Below are 17,081 nucleotides of genomic sequence, written 5' to 3' on the forward strand. Positions count from 1 at the left end.
TGGGGGGTGAGGTGGTGTGTTGGTGGCAGGGGGTGAGTGTGGCTGGTTGTGTTGGGGTGGGGGGGTGGGAGTCGGGGGTGTTGCACTGGGGGGTGAGTGTGGCTGGTTGTGTTGGGGTGGGGGGCTGGTGGGGATTGGGGGGCGTTGCACTGCGGTGTGGGGGTGAGGGGGGAGGCTGGTGTTGCAGGGGGGGTGAGTGTCAGTGTGGCTGGTTGTGTGGGGGTGGGGGGCTGGCAGGGGGGTGGGAGTCGGGGGTGTTGCACTGGGGGGGTGAGTGTGGCTGGTTGTGTGGGGGTGGGGGGCTGGTGGGGGGCGTTGCACTGGGATGGGGGGGTGAGTGGGGGGAGGGTTGTGTGGCAGGGTGGGGGTGGGGGTGTCGGGGCGGGGCCCGGGGCCGGGCGGGGCGGGGCCGGGCGGTGGGCGTGGCACCCGGCGCAGGTGAGATGCGGGGCGGGGCCTGGCGCACGGGGGCGGGGCTTGGGGTCAGGTGCAGGGGCGCGGCCCGCTGCAGGTGTCTGTGACGTGGGGCGGGGGGGCAGGTAACTGCCCGCCCCGCCCCGCCCCGCCCCGGCCCATTTCTAACCGCAGCCTCCGGCCGCAGCCCAGCTGCCCCCGGCCCCGCCATGGGGCGCAAGGACAAGGGGGAGCAGCCGGACCCGGCGCCCTACGGTAAGGGGGGGGCGGGAGTCTCCTCTCGGTTCCTTGTCGGGGGCCCAGCATACACCTTGGGGTGGGGGGCTGAACACGGGGAGCGCTAATGGGGGGCAGAGCCGGGCGGGGGGGGGTCCCGGGGGGCAGCAGCGGGCTTCCCCCTTAGCCCCCCCGGGCCCCGACGTGGCTCCTGTGGGGTTTGCGGGGCTTCGGGGTGCCCGAATTCGAGGGGGGACGGCGGCGCGGGGCCCCGACACCCCCGGGGCCCTTCCCCCCCGCGGGGCGGCGGCCCGGAGCCCCCGAGGCTTAGCGGCCCCCCAACGTCGGCTCAGGGCTCCGTCCCCAGCAGCCCTGTGGAAGGGGGTCACGGGGGGACCCCGAACAGGATCAACGCTGGGCTGGAGGGCCGGGCCCCCCAACTCTCACCGTCCCGGGTCTCGGGCTCTGGTGGATCCGGCTCTGGGAGTCAGGGGAAGCCGGGGGGCCCAGACCCCCCGTTTCACAGGGACCGTCCTGCTGCTCCGGGCTTTGTCTACACGGGCGCCAGTAACACCCCCCCCGCCCCCGAGTTCACACCTGCGGGGGCCGGGCCGGGTCCCCTCCCAAGGCCTTGGCCCAAGAGGGGGAGATGCGAGGGGGGCTGTACAGGGGGCCAGGGCCCGAGTCCCGTTCCTTGCCCCCCCGGCCCAGCCAGGGCAAGCCCACCTGCCCCCGGCTCGGCTCGGCTCGGGTCACCTCACCTGGGCACCGCGGGGAGGGCGGGGGCCGGATTGTTTGTGATGACCGGGAACCAGGAAATAGAAACTGTCCAGCCTGCAGCCCGGGGGCTCGGTCCCGCGCTCACGGGGGGGGGGGTGAGATCCGGGGGGGGCTCGGTCCCGCGGTCATGGGGGGGGTGAGATCCGGGGGGGGCTCGGTCACGGGGGGGGGTGAGATCCGGGGGGGGCTTGGTCCCGCGGTCACGGGGGGGGGTGAGATCCGGGGGGGGCTTGGTCCCGCGGTCACGGGGGGGGGTGAGATCCGGGGGGGGGGTGAGATCCGGGGGGGGCGGGAATTTGAAATAACCCCCCATCTTCGCCGGCCCCCTCAATAACCCCCCCCGGGACGTGCCACCCCCCCGGAATCTTATCGACCCCCCGGGTGCTTGGGGATGGACCCTCCCGTTATCGCCGGGGTGTCCCGCTGGGGGGGCGCCGGTCAGGGCCTGGGGTTCTGCCCAGCGACCCCCCCCTTTTCCCCCTTGTCCAGCGGCCCCCCCCCACATCCTGCCCCAGCGGCCCAGGTCTCCGCTCCCTTCTGCGGGCGGCTTCGCCCCCCTGCCCCCCGGGGCCCCCCAGCTCCACTGCCCCCCCATTCCCGTGCCCTCCGCCGGCCCCCCGCCGGCCCCCCGCCCTATGCCCCAGGCCCCCCTTTCCTCTTCTCCCCTCATCCTGTTCCCCTTTCACCTGCTGCCCCGTCCGGTTCCCTCCGTCTGTCCGTCCATGGGGCGGGTTCGGCATGTCCCAGCCCCCGCTCCCTTCAGGGCTGGGCTGGGGGGGGCAGGGGGCTGCAGGTCGGGAGTGAGGGGCACCAGCAGGGCTGGGGGGGCAGGGCCGGGCTGGCAGGGGGCTGCAGGTCGGGAGTGAGGGGCACCGGCAGGGCTGGGGGGGGCAGGGGGCTGCAGGTCGGGAGTGAGGGGCACGGGCAGGGCTGGGGGGGGCAGGGGGCTGCAGGTCGGCAGTGAGGGGCACGGGCAGGGCTGGGGGGGGCAGGGGGCTGCAGGTCGGGAGTGAGGGGCACCAGTAGGGCTGGGGGGGGCAGGGGGCTGCAGGTCGGGAGTGAGGGGCACCGGCAGGGCTGGGGGGGCAGGGCCGGGCTGGCAGGGGGCTGTGGGTCGGGAGTGAGGGGCACCTCGCCCCCCATAGTTGCTCTGTACTCTCCCCAGGGCTGCTCATAGTCGGGGCTCCCCAGGGAGGAATTTCCTGCTAAGAGCTGGGAGGAGATTTTAGCTTGAGCCCCCCTCGGGCCCCCGGCCGCTGCCCCCGTCCCCCAGGCAGGAAGGGGTGTCTAGGGGGTTGGGGGGAGGGGTCAGCCCAGCACAGACCCTGAGATGCCGGGTCGGGGGAGGGAGGCAGGGGCTGGCTGGGAGTTGGGGGGACCCCAGCTGGAGTGAGGTTGCAGAGGGGGGATTGGGGTGCAGGGTGTCTATGGGGGGGGGGTAAAGCCTCCCCAGCCTGGCTCACAGCTGGTCTAGACTCGGGAAGGGGAAGGTGGGTGGCCCCCCCAGGTGGGGCTGGACTTTGTGGTTTCGAGTGGGGCAATAAGGAAGTGTGGGGGGGTGTTCACACCAGGTCCGGGGCAGCGGGTGGCGGGGCTGGTGGGCTGGGTGCAGCGGGAAGGGGCAGGACTTTCCCCATGAGGGGGCGCTGTCCGGGGCTGCTCCCCTGCCCCGCCCGGCCCTTATCTCTGGTAATTGCTCCTGATGGCTCAGCTCTTATCAGCCCTGGCCCTGACCCCCCCAGAAATAACCTTGACACGCCCCCCCCCAGTCACTCTCACCCGCTGCCTGGGAGTAGCCACTGGGAGTTTCCTGCAAAGGGAGCCAGGACACCTGGGTCCGATTCCCCCAAATCCACTGGATACCCCACCCCTCCCAGAGCCCAGGAGTCCTGGCTCCCAGCCCCCTGCTCAGACCCCCCCCCACTCCCCTCACAGAGCTGGGGAGAGAACCCAGGAGTCCTGGCTCCCAGCCCCCTGCTCAGACCCACCAGTCCCCACTCCCCTCCCAGAGCCAGGGAGAGAACCCAGGAGTCCTGGCTCCCAGCCCCCTGCTCAGACCCACCAGTCCCCACTCCCCTCCCAGAGCCAGGGAGAGAACCCAGGAGTCCTGGCTCCCAGCCCCCTGCTCAGACCCACCCCCCCCACTCCCCTCCCAGAGCTGGGGAGAGAACCCAGGAGTCCTGGCTCCCAGCCCCCTGCTCAGACCCACCAGTCCCCACTCCCCTCCCAGAGCTGGGGAGAGAACCCAGGAGTCCTGGCTCCCAGCCCCCTGCTCAGACCCACCAGCCCCCACTCCCCTCCCAGAGCCAGGGAGAGAACCCAGGAGTCCTGGCTCCCAGCCCCCTGCTCAGGCCGTTCGCGCTCTCTCTCTCTCTCTGCAGGGGAACAGTGTAAATATGATCCCTCGTTCCGGGGCCCGATTCGGCAGAGGTGAGTGCAACCCCCACGACCCCCCCTTCCCGCAGCCCGCCCAGCCCCCGGGACCTCGCTGATGCCTCTTCACCCCCCCTCGCAGCGCTTCCCCCTCTGCCCCCTTCTGTCTGTGTCTTTCCGACCTTCCCCCCCTGCCCGTTCCAGCCCTTCACCCCTCGGTCAGAGGCTCCTGGTCCCCCCCAGCCCTTCTGTCTCTCGGTCCTGCCTCGGCTCATTTGCCCCCCTCCTCCCCCCCCCGGTCTCATCCTTGTGTCCCCCGTCCCCCCCGCAGGAGCTGCACCGACATCATCTGCTGCATCCTCTTCGTGGTCTTCCTCGCCGGCTACATCGTGGTGGGAATCCTGGGTGAGTGACGCCCCCCCCCCCCCGGGCAACGGGCCTGGCGGGCGGGGGCAGCGGGGGGCTCTGCCCTGGCAGTCAGGGCTGCCCCATTGCCCCAGGGTGGTACTGGGGGCTGTACTGCGGGGGGCGGGGCAGCGGGGGGCTCTGCCCTGGCAGTCAGGGCTGCCCCATTGCCCCAGGGCGGTACTGGGGGGCTGTACTGCGGGCGGGGGCAGCGGGGGGCTCTGCCCTGGCAGTCAGGGCTGCCCCATTGCCCCAGGGTGGTACTGGGGGGCTATACTGCAGGGGGCGGGGCAGCAGGGGGCTCTCCCCTGGCAGTCAGGGCTGCCCCATTGCCCCAGGGCGGTACTGGGGGGCCGTGCTGCAGGGGGCGGAGCGCCAGGCTCCAGAGGGTCAATGGGGCCCCGCAGGGCCAGGGGGCCAGTGGGAGGAGCAGGGTGGGGGTTGCTTGGGGGGTAGGCGGGGGGCGCTGTGGGGGGGGTGCTGCCGGGAGCCGCGTTGTCCCTCGGTCGCTCAGTTCACCCCTTGCCCCCAGCCTGGCTCTACGGGGACCCCCGGCAGGTGATTTACCCCCGCAACTCCACCGGCTCCTACTGCGGCATTGGGGGCAACAGGTGAGTAACCCCTGCCCCCCGGTGCCCCCACTCTGCCCCCCTGCCTCATTCCCCATGGCTGCCCCTCATTCCCCATGGCTGCCCCTCCTTGACCACCCCACTGCCCCCAACCTCATCCCCCGACTCCCCTGTGCCCCCTCTCTGTCCCCCAACCTCATCCTCCCTCCCTGGGCCATGTCACCCCCAGAATGTCGCGTACAGGGGGGCAGCCTCTGGCTCTCACCCCTTCTGTCATTGTCCCCCCCCAGCTCCTTGCCTCGTCCCCCCTCCCTCCTACTCCTCTTCCTCCCCATCCCCCCAGCCCTCCCCCGGCTCTGACCCCCCTCTCCCCCAGGGGCAAACCCTACGTGCTGTATTTCGACCTGCTCCAGTGCGTCACCTCCCTCAACATCCTGGCGACAGCAATGAACGGGCTGCAGTGCCCCACCACCCAGGTACGGCCCGGACGCCTGGGTCCTCTCCCGGGGGCGGGCTGGGAGCCAGGACTCCTGGGTTCTGTCTCACATCTGAGGGGGGGTCTGGTGGTTAGAGTGCGTATGGGGGGGTGGCTCAGAGCCCGGACTCCTGGGTTCTCTCCCTGGCTCTGGAGGGGAGTGGAGGTGTCCCGGCGTCCCCGGGCACCGCTCCCTGCGAAGCCGGGCAGGACTCTGGGGACCCTCCTCTCTCGGAGCCGACTGTCCCCAGGGCAAGGAGCTTCCCCAGCGTTCACCTTCCGGGGTCTGACCTCGGAGCCTCCAGCCTCCCCTGCCCCTCTGTGCGCTTCCCCAGCAAGTCCGCCCGGGTGGGGTCCTGGGGGGCCAGAGCGTCCTGCCCCCCAACTCCGCAGCCAGACGGGACTCTCAGCCAGCCGGGGAAACAGGTTTATTAGACGACAGGAACATGGTCTAACACAGAGCTAGTGGGTACAGAGAACTGGACCCCTCAGTCGGGTCCATCTTGGGGGGCAGGGAGCCCAGAGTCCCGTCTGGGCCTCCCTCCATTTCTCCAGCCAGCCCCAAACTGAAACTCTCGCCCCCCTCCTTCAGCCTTTGTCCCTTTCCTGGGCCAGGAGGGCACCTGATCTCTTTGTTCCCCAACCCCTTCAGCTGGCATCTTGCCGGGGAGGGGCCCAGGCCATCAGTGGCCAGGAGACGGGGTGTTGGCCAGTCTCTGTGCAGACACCATCCCACTGGCCCTCTAGGGCTCTGCCACCATCCCACCCCCTTAGCGCACCCCCTAGAGACTTAGGAAATGCCTAGGGGAAACTGAGGCACCCACCCAGTATTCAGAGAAAACGTTAAGATCAGTCCCACTTTGTCGCAGGGGGGTTGGGCGCCAGGACTCCTGGGTTCTATCCCCAACTCTGGGGGTGGGGTCTGGTGGCTAGAGCGCTGGGGGGGTGGGGCAGCTGGGAGCCAGGACTCCTGGGTTCTGTCACCTCCATCTGCCCCCCTCGACGTGATGCTCGCGGTGTGACGTTCTCTGACGTGCTCCAGATCTGCGTCGCCTCCTGCCCCGACGCCTTCTGGGTGGTCCCGCCCGTGGGGCTCCTGCCTGGGACGAAGCCTGCGGACGTGCTGAACCAGGCCTGGTGCGAGCCCAGCTTGAACCTGTCCCTCACCACCCTGGTGCGTGCGACCCGCAGCCCCCCCGCCCCAGCGCCCCTCCCTCTGGACCTGCGGCCCCTGCCAGCCCAGCCCTGGGTCCCCCAGCCCTGCTGGTGCCCCTCACTCCCGACCCGCAGCCCCTGCCAGCCCAGCCCTGGGCCCTCCCAGCTCCTGGTGCCCCTCACTCCCGAACCGCAGCCCTCTGCCAGCCCAGTCCTGGGCCCCCCCAGCTCCTGGTGCCCCTCACTCCCGAACCGCAGCCCCTGCCAGCCCAGCCCCCGCCCACCCAGCTCTGCTGGTGCCCCTCACTCCCGACCCGCAGCCCTCTGCCAGCCCAGTCCTGGGCCCCCCCAGCTCCTGGTGCCCCTCACTCCCGAACCGCAGCCCCTGCCAGCCCAGCCCCCGCCCACCCAGCTCTGCTGGTGCCCCTCACTCCCGACCCGCAGCCCCCTGCCAGCCCAGTCCTGGGCCCACCCAGCTCTGCTGGTGCCCCTCACTCCCGACCCGCAGCCCCTGCCAGCCCAGCCCCCGCCCACCCAGCTCTGCTGGTGCCCCTCACTCCCGACCCGCAGCCCCCTGCCAGCCCAGCCCTGGGCCCCCCCAGCTCCTGGTGCCCCTCACTCCCGACCCGCAGCCCCCTGCCAGCCCAGCCCTGGGCTCTTTCTAGTGTTAGCTTTTTCCTGGCGCCCGACCTAACGTTCAGTCTCTTCCTCAGACGGTGTCGCAGATTCTGAGCCGGGAGCTCTGCCCACGATACACCATTGCAACCACGCCAAGTGAGCCCGGACGCCTGGGTTCTCTCCCAGCTCTGGGAGGGGTGGGGGGTCTGGGGGTCGGAGGCGCCCGGGATGCTCTGTTGCCATCCGGTGGACACAATGGGACCTGCACCCCCAGGCCTGCTGCCTGGCAGAGTGGGGTGAATTAATGGCATAGAAGAAGGCACCTCGGGAGGTCCCTAGTCCCGTCCCCTGCACGGGTGGCAGGACTCAGGATATCGAGACCACCCCCGACAGGGGTTTGTCCAACCTCCTCTCACAAATCCCCCCGGCCCCGGGCAATTTATTCCAGGGCTTCACCACCCGGACAGCCAGGGAGCGTTTCCCAACATCCAACCGAAACCGCCCTGGCTGCAGTTTAAGCCCAGTGCTTCTTGGCCTGTCCTCAGAGGTTAACGAGAACAATTTACCTCCCTCCTCCTCCTAACAACCGTTACCTACTTGAAAACCGTTCTCATCTCATCTCCTCTCCAGACTAAACAAACCCAGGTTCTCAATCTTCCCTCCTAGCTCAAGTTTTCTAGACCTTTCATCATTTTGTTGCCCTTCTCTGGACTCTCTCCAATCTGTCCACGTCCTTCCTGAAATGTGGCGCCCAGAACCCGACACAAAACTCCAGCTGAGGCCTGATCAGCGCGGAGCAGAGTGGGAGAATTACTTCTCGTCTCTCGCTTACAACACTCCTGCTACTCCAGCTGTCCCGGAGTCCCTGGGCGATGCTCGGGAACTGCTCCCCATGAAGCCGGGCAGGACTCTGGGGAAGTCTCTCGGGGAGCAGCCTGTCTGCAGGACACACAGCTCACCCGGCTTCCCCCTTCCTGGGTCTGACCTCGGAGCATTCAGCCTCCTCTGCCCCTCCGTGCGCTTCCCACAGCCAGTCCATCCAGGCGGGGTCCTGGGGAAGCCAGAGGGTCCTGCCCCCCAACTCCGCAGTCAGACGGGACTCTCAGCCAGCCAGTAACACAGAAGGTTTATTAGACGACAGGAACAGGGTCGGAAACAGAGCTTGTAGGTGCAGAGAACAGGACCCCTCAGTCGGGTCCATCTTTGGAGGGGGAGCCTGGACCCTGGTGCTGGGCCCCCCTCTGTTTCCCCAGCCAGCTCCAAACTGAAACCCCCTCCAGCCCCTCCTCCTCTGGCCTTTGTCTGTTTCCTGGGCCAGGAGGCCACCTGATCTCTCTGTTCTCCAGCCCCTTCAACTGGCACGTTGCCGGGGAGGGGCCCAGACCCTCAGTGGCCAGGTGATGGGGTGTCGGCCAGTCTCTGTGCAGACACCATCCCACTGGCCCTCTAGGGCTCTGCCACAATCCCACCCCCTTATCCCCCCACCTGGATACCTAGGAAATGCCTAGGGGAAACTGAGGCACCCACCCAGTATTCAGAGGAAACATTAAGAACAGTCCTGCTTCGTCACAGAAACCAAAAAGGTCTTTTAGCCTAGGCCGGTCGCTTTTGTCTTCATCCCGTCGTTTGCCTGGTTCCCGCTTATTGTAGGGCTCTTTCTTTGCACCTTGGGGGCTGCCGATCTCTGGGGTAAGCTGGGGGGGGGTGGTTCCCCGCCAGACAACCCCCCTTTCTCGCTGGCTCTCCCACCAGACAGCCCCCCTCCGACTCCCTTCCCCTAGGATCTCGCCAGCCAGTTCTCAGCGTTGTCTGACGTCCCGTTGTGAGGTCTGTGCTCCCTACAGTCACAGCAGAGGAAGATTTCCCCGGAGCTAAAGGGGCTGGGGGTGTGCGGGGGGCTGGGGTTTGGGGCTCCCCCATGACTGTACCCCAATATGAACCCCCCACCCCGCGCGCTCTCTCCCCAGTCTTCAATCGCTGCTTCCCCGATTTCAACACGCCCGCCATGGACAACTTCAGCCTCCCGAATCGGACGCCCAACGAGACCAAGCAGCTGATCTCGTCCGGAGCCCAGTGAGTGCGGGGCCCCGACCCCCCAATCCCAGCTGGGACCCCCCCCACTCCCGACCCACAGCCTCCCATCCCTGCCGGGGCCCCTCACTCCCGACCCGCAGCCCCTGCCAGCCCCCCTCGTTCCGTCTCGCCCCCCAGGCAGATCGTCAAGTCTCTGAATGCCAAGGACATCGGGACGAAGATCTTCGAGGATTTCGCCAGCAGCTGGTACTGGATCCTCATGTGAGTGAGGCGGCCCCGGGAGGGGGGCGGGGGTGAGGGCAGCATTGCCAGCAGCCGGGGGGGCGGGAGGCCGTGGGACCCAGGTGTCCGGGCAACGCTGCTGGTGGTAGGTGTGTGTGTGGGGGGGCGGGAATGGGACCCAGGCGTCTGGCCGACGCTCCTCGTGGTAGGTGGGGGGGCGGGAATGGGACCCAGGCGTCCGGGCGACGCTCCTCGTGGTAGGTGTGTGTGTGGGGGGCAGGAATGGGACCCAGGCGTCCGGGCGGTGGTTCTCACTCTCTCCCCAACCCCCCAGCGGGCTGCTGATCGCCATGGTGCTGAGCCTGCTGTTCCTGCTATTCCTGCGGCTGGTGGCCGGGGTGCTGGTCTGGGTGCTGATCCTCGGGGTGCTCGCCGTCGGCGCCTACGGTAGGTGGGGACGGGGCGGGGTGGGGGGGCTTCCCCGGAGCTCATGCTGGGGGGCGGGGGGTCCAGGGGCCAGGTGGAGGCTGGGGGGGGCTTTGGGAGTCCGTGTCCCCCATGCGACCCCATCCCCCCCCCCAGGGATCTACCACTGCTGGCGGGAGTACAGCGCCTTGCGCACGGCCGGTGCCACCGTCAGCAACATCGGCTTCACCACCAACCTGAGCGTCTACTCCAGCGTGCAGGAGACCTGGCTGGCCGCCCGTGAGTCCCCCCCCCCGGCCGTGAGTCCCCCCCCGCCCACCCCCACCCTGAGAGCCCTGGGGCTGGCCGCCCGTGAGTCTCCCCCCCCCCCCCCCGGCCGTGAGTCCGTCCCCCCCCGAGAGCCCTGGGGCTGCATGTTTACTCCTGGGGCACTTCCTTGCTGCCCCCCAAATTCCGCCTCCCCTTGATGTAGGGGGATGTTGCTGAACGCCTAAAGCCCCTGGGACGTCCCGACTTGGGGGGGGGGGCAACTTTCAGCACCTTAAAATTCAGGGATTCCTGAAAGCAGCTGCCTGAACGTGGGACCCCAGGAGAAAGATCCCCCTAGAAATGTGGGGGTTGCCCCTTTCTCCCTGGGGAGCGTCCCGGATACCCCCAAAATCTGGGAGCCTTTCACAAATTGTGGGGCTTTCTGGGCCTCTTACACTGCAGGGGTGGCTGAGCCTGGGGCCCCCTGTGGAAATGGGGGAGCTGGATTGACATCCCGGTTCTGTGCCTCAGTCCAGGCCCCTCACTTCTGGTGGGGGAATTTGGGGGTACGCCTTGTTTTAGGGAGTAAATCTTCCCCAGTAAATCTCCCTGTGGGAATGTGGGGGTCTTTACTGACTCCTTAGTAAGTGGGGTGCCTCAAATCTGTTTCCTCTTGAAGTAGGGGGCACCTGTCACCCCCACAGCCCTGTCTGTGCCCCCCCTAATTTCTCTGCCCCCCCCAGTGATAATCCTGGCTGTGGTGGAAGGAGTGCTTCTCCTCCTCCTCATCTTCCTCCGCAAACGCATCCTCATCGCCATTGCGCTCATCCAAGAGTCCAGCCGGTGAGTCGTACCCCCACATGCCTCGGGGGGGGGGCAGGGCAGCCCCTTGAGGGTGGCGGGAGGCACTGGGGGGTCTGATTCTCCCTGGGACACCCGAGCAGCCCTGGCTCCTGTCCCTTTAATGAGGGGGTAGGAAAGAGAGGAATCGGTGATGCATTAACCTGTGGAACTGCCCAATGCATGATTTGGGGGGAGAGAGAAAGGGTTGAAAGCAGGAGGGCCCCATGGCTCTGACCTGTGTGGGTCGAAACCGGGCTGGATGGGCCCATGGGTCTGACCTGGGGGAGGGGAGGATGCCAGGCGAGCAGACGGGATGCCAAGTGAGATGGGCCCATAGATCTGATAGTCGGTGGTGCAGCGAGCACGCACGCTATAGGTCTCTATGGGGAGTGGGGGACTCTGGAGGGAGGGTGGGAGCCCGGGGGGCCCCCCAAAAGAGAAACTAACTCGGGGTCCCCCTTTTGTCTCCACTTCCAGAGCCATCGGCTACATGATGTCCACCCTGTTCTACCCACTGGTCACTTTCCTCCTGCTGCTCATCTGTGTGGCCTACTGGGCCATGACGGCTCTGTATCCTCCGCGTGCCCCCCGCCAGCCCCCCGGCCCGGATCGGGGCCGGCGCCCCCCCACCGGGACAGGCCCCTGCCCCTGAGCCAGCCGGCCCCCGCCCTGGGGCCGGAGGGGAGCCGGCGCCCCCCAGACGGGACAGGCCCCGTGTGCTCCTGTTGTCTCCCTTGACTGCTCCCCCCAGTTATCTGGCCACGTCCGGGACTCCCCTGTATCGTGTCACCAGCAGCAATTCCAGCGACCCCAGGTGCTCCGGCATCCTGGGCAACGACACCTGCAACCCCATGGTGAGTGACCAGGAGAGAACCCAGGCGTCCGGGCTCCCAGCCCCCCGGCTCTAACCCACCAGACTCCACTCCCCTCCCAGAGCCGGGGAGAGAACCCAGGCGTCCTGACTTCTAGGCCCTCTAGCCCAGCTGAAACGGGGTGGGGGGGGGCCGTGGGCTGACCCCGCTTCTCCCTTCGTGGCCCCGCCAGAGTCCTGGGTTCTGGGCCCTTCGTTCTCAGGCTCCCGCTCCCGGCTCATCCAGCGTTCGTCCTCCTCCTCTCGCTGGTTCCTTCCTTCCTTCTCTCCCCGTCGGCTCCTTCCCACCCGCCTTTGGGTCCCTTCTCTCGTTCGTTCGTTCGTTCGTTCTCTTTCCCGGTGCTTCGCCGGCGTCCGTCCGTCCGTCCGCTCGTTGACTCTCGGTCTCCGGTTCGTGTCTCTGGGCCGCTCGTTCCTTCTTTCCATGTTTGTTCGTTTTCCCGTCGGTCCCTTCGTCCTCCTCTTCCCCGGGCGCCTCCGTTGGTCCGGTCGTTGTCGTGTTCTGTCGTTTTTCTTCGTTCTCCCCTTCCTTTAATTTGGCCGTTCTCAGGATCTCTCGTTCCTTTACCTGGGTCTCCCGTTCTCTCGTCCCATATTTGTTCCGCCGGGCTCCTGTTCCCTCGTCTTCTCCTTTATTCCCGGGCTCCTGTTTCCTCGTCTTCTCCTTTATTCCTTTATCTGGCGGTTCTCACGGTCTCTCCTTTAGCTGGTGGTTTTCTCCTTCCTTGTTTGTCCAGCCATTCTCGCCTTCGTCTGTTTATCTGGTTCTTCTCCCGGTTTCTCATTTATTCCTCTTCTGGCCGGTCTCCCGGTCCTTTGTTCCTTTAGCTGGTGGTTTTCTCCTTCCTTTCTTTGTTCCTTCTCTGCTTCCTTTCTTTATCAGGTGGGTCTCTCCTTTTCTCATTCCTCTCTGGGCCGGCCGGCCCCCCTTCCCCCCCCGGGCCCTTCTCCGCGCGGCCCCCCCCCCCCGGGCCCTTCGCTCCCCCGCGGCCCGGTCTCTCGTGCCTTGGCCCGGCTCTCGGGCGCCTTGGCCGGCGGCTGGCCCCGTCTCCCGCTCTCCCTCCGCCCGCAGACGTTCAACGCCTCCCGCTACCTGCCCTGCCCGGCCACGGGCTGCACCTTCCACACGTACGACGCCGAGGGGCTCTTCCAGCGCAACCTCTTCAACCTGCAGATCTACAACGCCCTGGGGCTGCTCTGGGGGGCCAACTTCGCGCTGGCCCTGGGGCAATGCGTGCTGGCCGGGGCCTTCGCCGCCTACTACTGGGCGCGGGACAAGCCCCGCGACATCCCCCCCTGCGCCCTGGGCGGTGCCCTCCTGCGCACGCTGCGGTGAGCCCTGGGACCCCCGTCCCCCCGCTGGGACCCCCATCCCCCTGTCCCCACGCTGGGACCCCCATCCCCCATCCCCCTGTCCGCACGCTGCGGTGAGCCCTGGGACCCCCGTCCCCCCGCTGGGACCCCCATCCCCCTGTCCCCACGCTGCGGTGAGCCCTGGGACCCCCGTCCCCCCGCTGGGACCCCCATCCCCCTGTCCCCACGCTGCGGTGAGCCCTGGGACCCCCCGTCCCCACGCTGGGACCCCCATCCCCCCGTCCCCACGCTGGGACCCCCATCCCCCTGTCCACACGCTGCGCCGTGCGCCCTTGGGACCTCCCATCCCCCCGCTGGGACCCTCATCCCCCCATCCCCCTGTCCCCACGCTGCGCCGTGCGCCCTTGGGACCCTCATCCCCCCGCTGGGACCCTCATCCCCCCATCCCCCTGTCCCCACGCTGAGCCCTGCGCCCTTGGGACCCTCGTCCCCACGCTGCGGTGAGCCCTGGGACCCCCCATCCCCATGCTGCGCCCTTGGGACCCTTGTTCCCCCCCAATCCCCCCGTCTCCACACTGTGGTGAGCCCTGGATCCTCCAGAGGAAAGGCATTATGCAAATGAGGGGATCCGGACCCCTGGGTTCCTGCCCCCTTAACCCGGCTTAACTAGCAGGTGTCTGATTTCAGGGAACCCCCCCATGGCTCTGTACCCTTCAAGGGGAGGAGCGGTATGCAATTAGGGGCTGGGATATGTAAATTTCACTATGCATATTCATTGTCTATACAAATATAAAGTTTAAGAAGCTGCCTGTATCGTCTCAGGGGGCAGGGGCTGGGATCCAGGACTCCTGGGTTCTCTCCCTGGCTCTAGGAGAGGAGTGGGGGGGCTGGGATCCAGGACTCCTGGGTTCTCTCTCTACAGCTCTGTCTGCCTCACTAACTGGGTACCCCCTCATGCTGGGGGCCTCTCCTGGCAGGTACCACACAGGGTCGCTGGCTTTCGGGGCCCTCATCCTCACCATCGTCCAGCTGATCCGCATCCTCCTGGAATACCTGGACCACAAACTCAAAGGTGGGGTGACCCCTTCTGGGGAGTGGGGGTGTCACCCTGCCCCCCCTTTCCCAGCTGCCCTCCTTAACTTCCTGCCCTTCACCGTTGCCCCCAGGTCCCTGTCCATCCCACAGCTGTGTTTTGGGGCCTACCAGAATCTGTCCTGCCCCCCCAAATCTGAGCCACCCCAGAGTGCTCCACGTGTCTTTGAGAAGCCCGACATTTGTCCCTGCTCCACTCAACCTGCCCCCCAAATTTCTGCTTTTTCCCCAACACGTGACACAGTGGAAATCTTCGCGCCCCCCCCCCAAATATTGAGACTCTCTCCCCACCCCAATTTTGCACTGGTTCATCCCCGGACTGCCCGCCCCCCAAGTGGAGCCGTGCCTCCGAACTGGGATCTTCACCCCCAACATTGAGCACTCCCCCCAAATTCTGGGGCCTGGCCCAAGAGCTGTCACCCTGTGTGTGCAGTGTCTCCACGTGCAGCTCCCCATTTCAGTGTCCCTGTCCAAACCCTGCCCCCCACAACCCTTTCCCTCCCCAAATCACCTGTTACCCCACCTCTGACACCTTCACCCCCACTTCGCTCCTTGTTAGCTCACAGCTGGGCCAGTCCCACTTCCCCTGGCCCTTGAGACATTTTGGGGTTCAGAGACCCCAATATTGCAATGAGAGATGCTAATTTTCCTCATACCCAATATCTCGCCATAGCCCCAGTCCCTGAGCCAACTCGGGGTTTGGGGACCCCAAGACATTTTGGGGTTCAAAAATGTCCCCAGATACCTCATTGTTCCCCCAGGCCTCAGATGTCCTTGTTTGTGCACCCCAATATTCCATTGTTCCCCAAGATATTCTAGGGTTCAGGGATACACCCCAATATTGTCTTGCACACAGACCCCTAAATATTTTAGGGTCCTGAGTTGTGTCCCCCAGTCTCCTAATACATTTTAGCATTCAGCGTTGCCCTTGCACCCCCAAATCCAAGACATATTGGGGTTCAGGAATCCCCCTTGGCCTAGTACCCCAATATGCTAGCCTTCCCCCAGACCCTGAGACCTTTGGGGCTTCGGGGACGTGGTGGGGGTCCCTGGGAGGGGGCTGGGGGCGTTTGGGGTTGCACGGGGGTGTCTGATTGGCTCCTGCCCCCCTAGGAGCCCAGAACCCCTTCACGCGCTGTCTGCTCTGCTGTCTCAGATGCTGCTTCTGGTGCCTGGAGAAATTCATCAAATTCCTCAACAGGAACGCCTACATCATGGTGGGGGGGCGGGCCTGGGGGTCACTGGGTGGGGGAGGATGGCCCTGCGGGGTATATAGGTTATGAGATGTGGGGGATCTTTGGGGTATGTGGGGCGATCCCTTTACAGGGGAGTGGCTTGGTGTGTATGTGGGGGGCACTGGGATGTGGGGGGGTGCGCACTCCTGGGGGTAGGGCTTTGTGGGACGGGTGTGTTGCAGTGGGTCTCCCTGGGGGTGGGGTTAATTCTTGAGATGTGGGTGGGGTCCCTTGACTGTCGGAGGGGGCTATTTCAGGGCGGCAAAGAGTTTGGGGGGTCCCATGCTATGGGGTGAAAGGGGAGAGCTGCCCATCCTACCAGGGGGGACCCTGGGCCAGTTTGGGGGGTATCTGGTGAAAGGTGGGGGTCCTGCGGAGAGAAGGGGTTCCTTGGGAGCTCAGGGGTCCCTGGAGAGGGGCGAGTGGGGTGGGGAGAGTTTGGGGGAGTCTCGGGCATGGGAGCAGGGGTCTCGGGGTTTGGGGGAGCACAGAGTTGGAATCTCTCTCTCCCCCCGTTACGGGGGTGTCCCCATCGCCCCCCCAGATTGCGATCTATGGGAAGAATTTCTGCACGTCTGCCAAGAACGCCTTCAAACTGCTCATGCGCAATATTATCAGGTAACCGGACGCCTGGGTTCTTTCCCCGGCACCGGGAGGGGAGCAGGGTCTAGTGGTTAGAGCACGGAGGGCTGAGAGCCAGAACTCCTGGGTTCTCTCCCTGGCTCTCGGAGCGGAGCAGAGTCCGAGGACTGGGTGCCCGGACTCCAGGGTTCTCTCTCTGGGGCAGGGCAGGGAGTTGGGGCCAGGCACCCGGACTCCTGGGTTCACTGTCTGGCTCTAGAAGGGGTGTGGGGGCTGGGGGCCTGGACTCCAGGCTCCTCTCCCCAGCTCTGGGAAGGGAGCAGTGTCCGGGGACCGGGTGCCTGGACTCCGGCGCCGGGAGGGGAGGTGGGGCCAGGCACCCGGACTCCTGGGTTCTCTCCTCCCCAGGGTGGTGGTGCTGGATAAAGTGACCGACCTGCTGCTGCTCTTCGGGAAGCTGCTTGTGGTGGGGGGCGTCGGGGTCCTCGGGTTCTTCTTCTTCTCGGGCCGCATCGAGATCTCCGACCCCCAGTTCCGCTCGCCCTCCCTCAACTACTACTGGCTGCCCATCCTGGTACGTGCCCCCCGCGCGGGGAGAGGGGCTGGGGCCCAGGATCTGGGGGGCTGGCATCTGAGCTCCAGGAGGGGTCTGCCTTGGGGGTCGGGCTCTGGGCTGACCCCCATCTCCCCCTTGCAGACGGTGGTGGTGGGCGCCTACCTGATCGCCCAGGGCTTCTTCAGCGTCTACAGCATGTGTGTGGACACCCTCTTCCTCTGCTTCCGTGAGTGCCCCCCCCCGCCCCCCAGCCTGCCCCCCGGCCGGGGCGTGGGGCTGACCCCCCTGTCTCCCCGCAGTGGAGGACCTGGAGCGGAACGACGGCTCCGTGGAGAAGCCGTATTACATGTCGTCCTCCCTCATGAAGCTCCTCAACAAGAAGAACAAGAAGGCGGAGACGAAATAGCCCCCCACAAGTGTGGGGCGCTGCCCCTCCCCCGTCACTGCATTTCCTGGGGAGGGCCCCCCCCCTCGCTCCCCTGCCGGGTGGCCATCTTACATTGCAGGCCTCTTCTGTGGCCGGCCAACCTCCCCCGGGCCTGCTCCTTCCCCCCACCATGGCCAAGCTCCCTCTCCCCCCTTCCCCCGGGGGGGGGGCGTCCGCTCCCTCCCCCCACAATGGCCAACCTCCCCCCCCCGCATGTCCGCTCCC

General features: G+C 66.7%; 1 protein-coding gene across 1 annotated transcript; it reads left to right on the top strand.

Moving 5' to 3' along the window:
- The first annotated feature begins 577 nt into the window (after window positions 1-577).
- On the top strand, window positions 578-17,010 carry SLC44A4 (solute carrier family 44 member 4). The gene is made up of 21 exons (XM_084648614.1): window positions 578-669; window positions 3,792-3,840; window positions 4,115-4,188; window positions 4,721-4,799; window positions 5,134-5,233; window positions 6,275-6,406; window positions 7,101-7,161; window positions 8,973-9,078; window positions 9,217-9,300; window positions 9,596-9,708; window positions 9,844-9,966; window positions 10,680-10,779; window positions 11,257-11,349; window positions 11,531-11,633; window positions 12,723-12,982; window positions 13,942-14,036; window positions 15,170-15,273; window positions 15,836-15,909; window positions 16,282-16,447; window positions 16,571-16,655; window positions 16,729-17,010. Exons 1-21 carry the CDS (start codon window positions 624-626, stop codon window positions 16,833-16,835), a joined length of 2,154 nt encoding a protein of 717 aa, XP_084504740.1. The 5' UTR covers window positions 578-623; the 3' UTR covers window positions 16,836-17,010.
- The last annotated feature ends 71 nt before the right edge of the window (window positions 17,011-17,081 follow it).

This window comes from Lepidochelys olivacea (genome assembly GCF_965140295.1).
Source record: "Lepidochelys olivacea isolate rLepOli2 genome assembly, chromosome: 14".
Taxonomy (NCBI): Eukaryota; Metazoa; Chordata; order Testudines; family Cheloniidae; genus Lepidochelys; species Lepidochelys olivacea.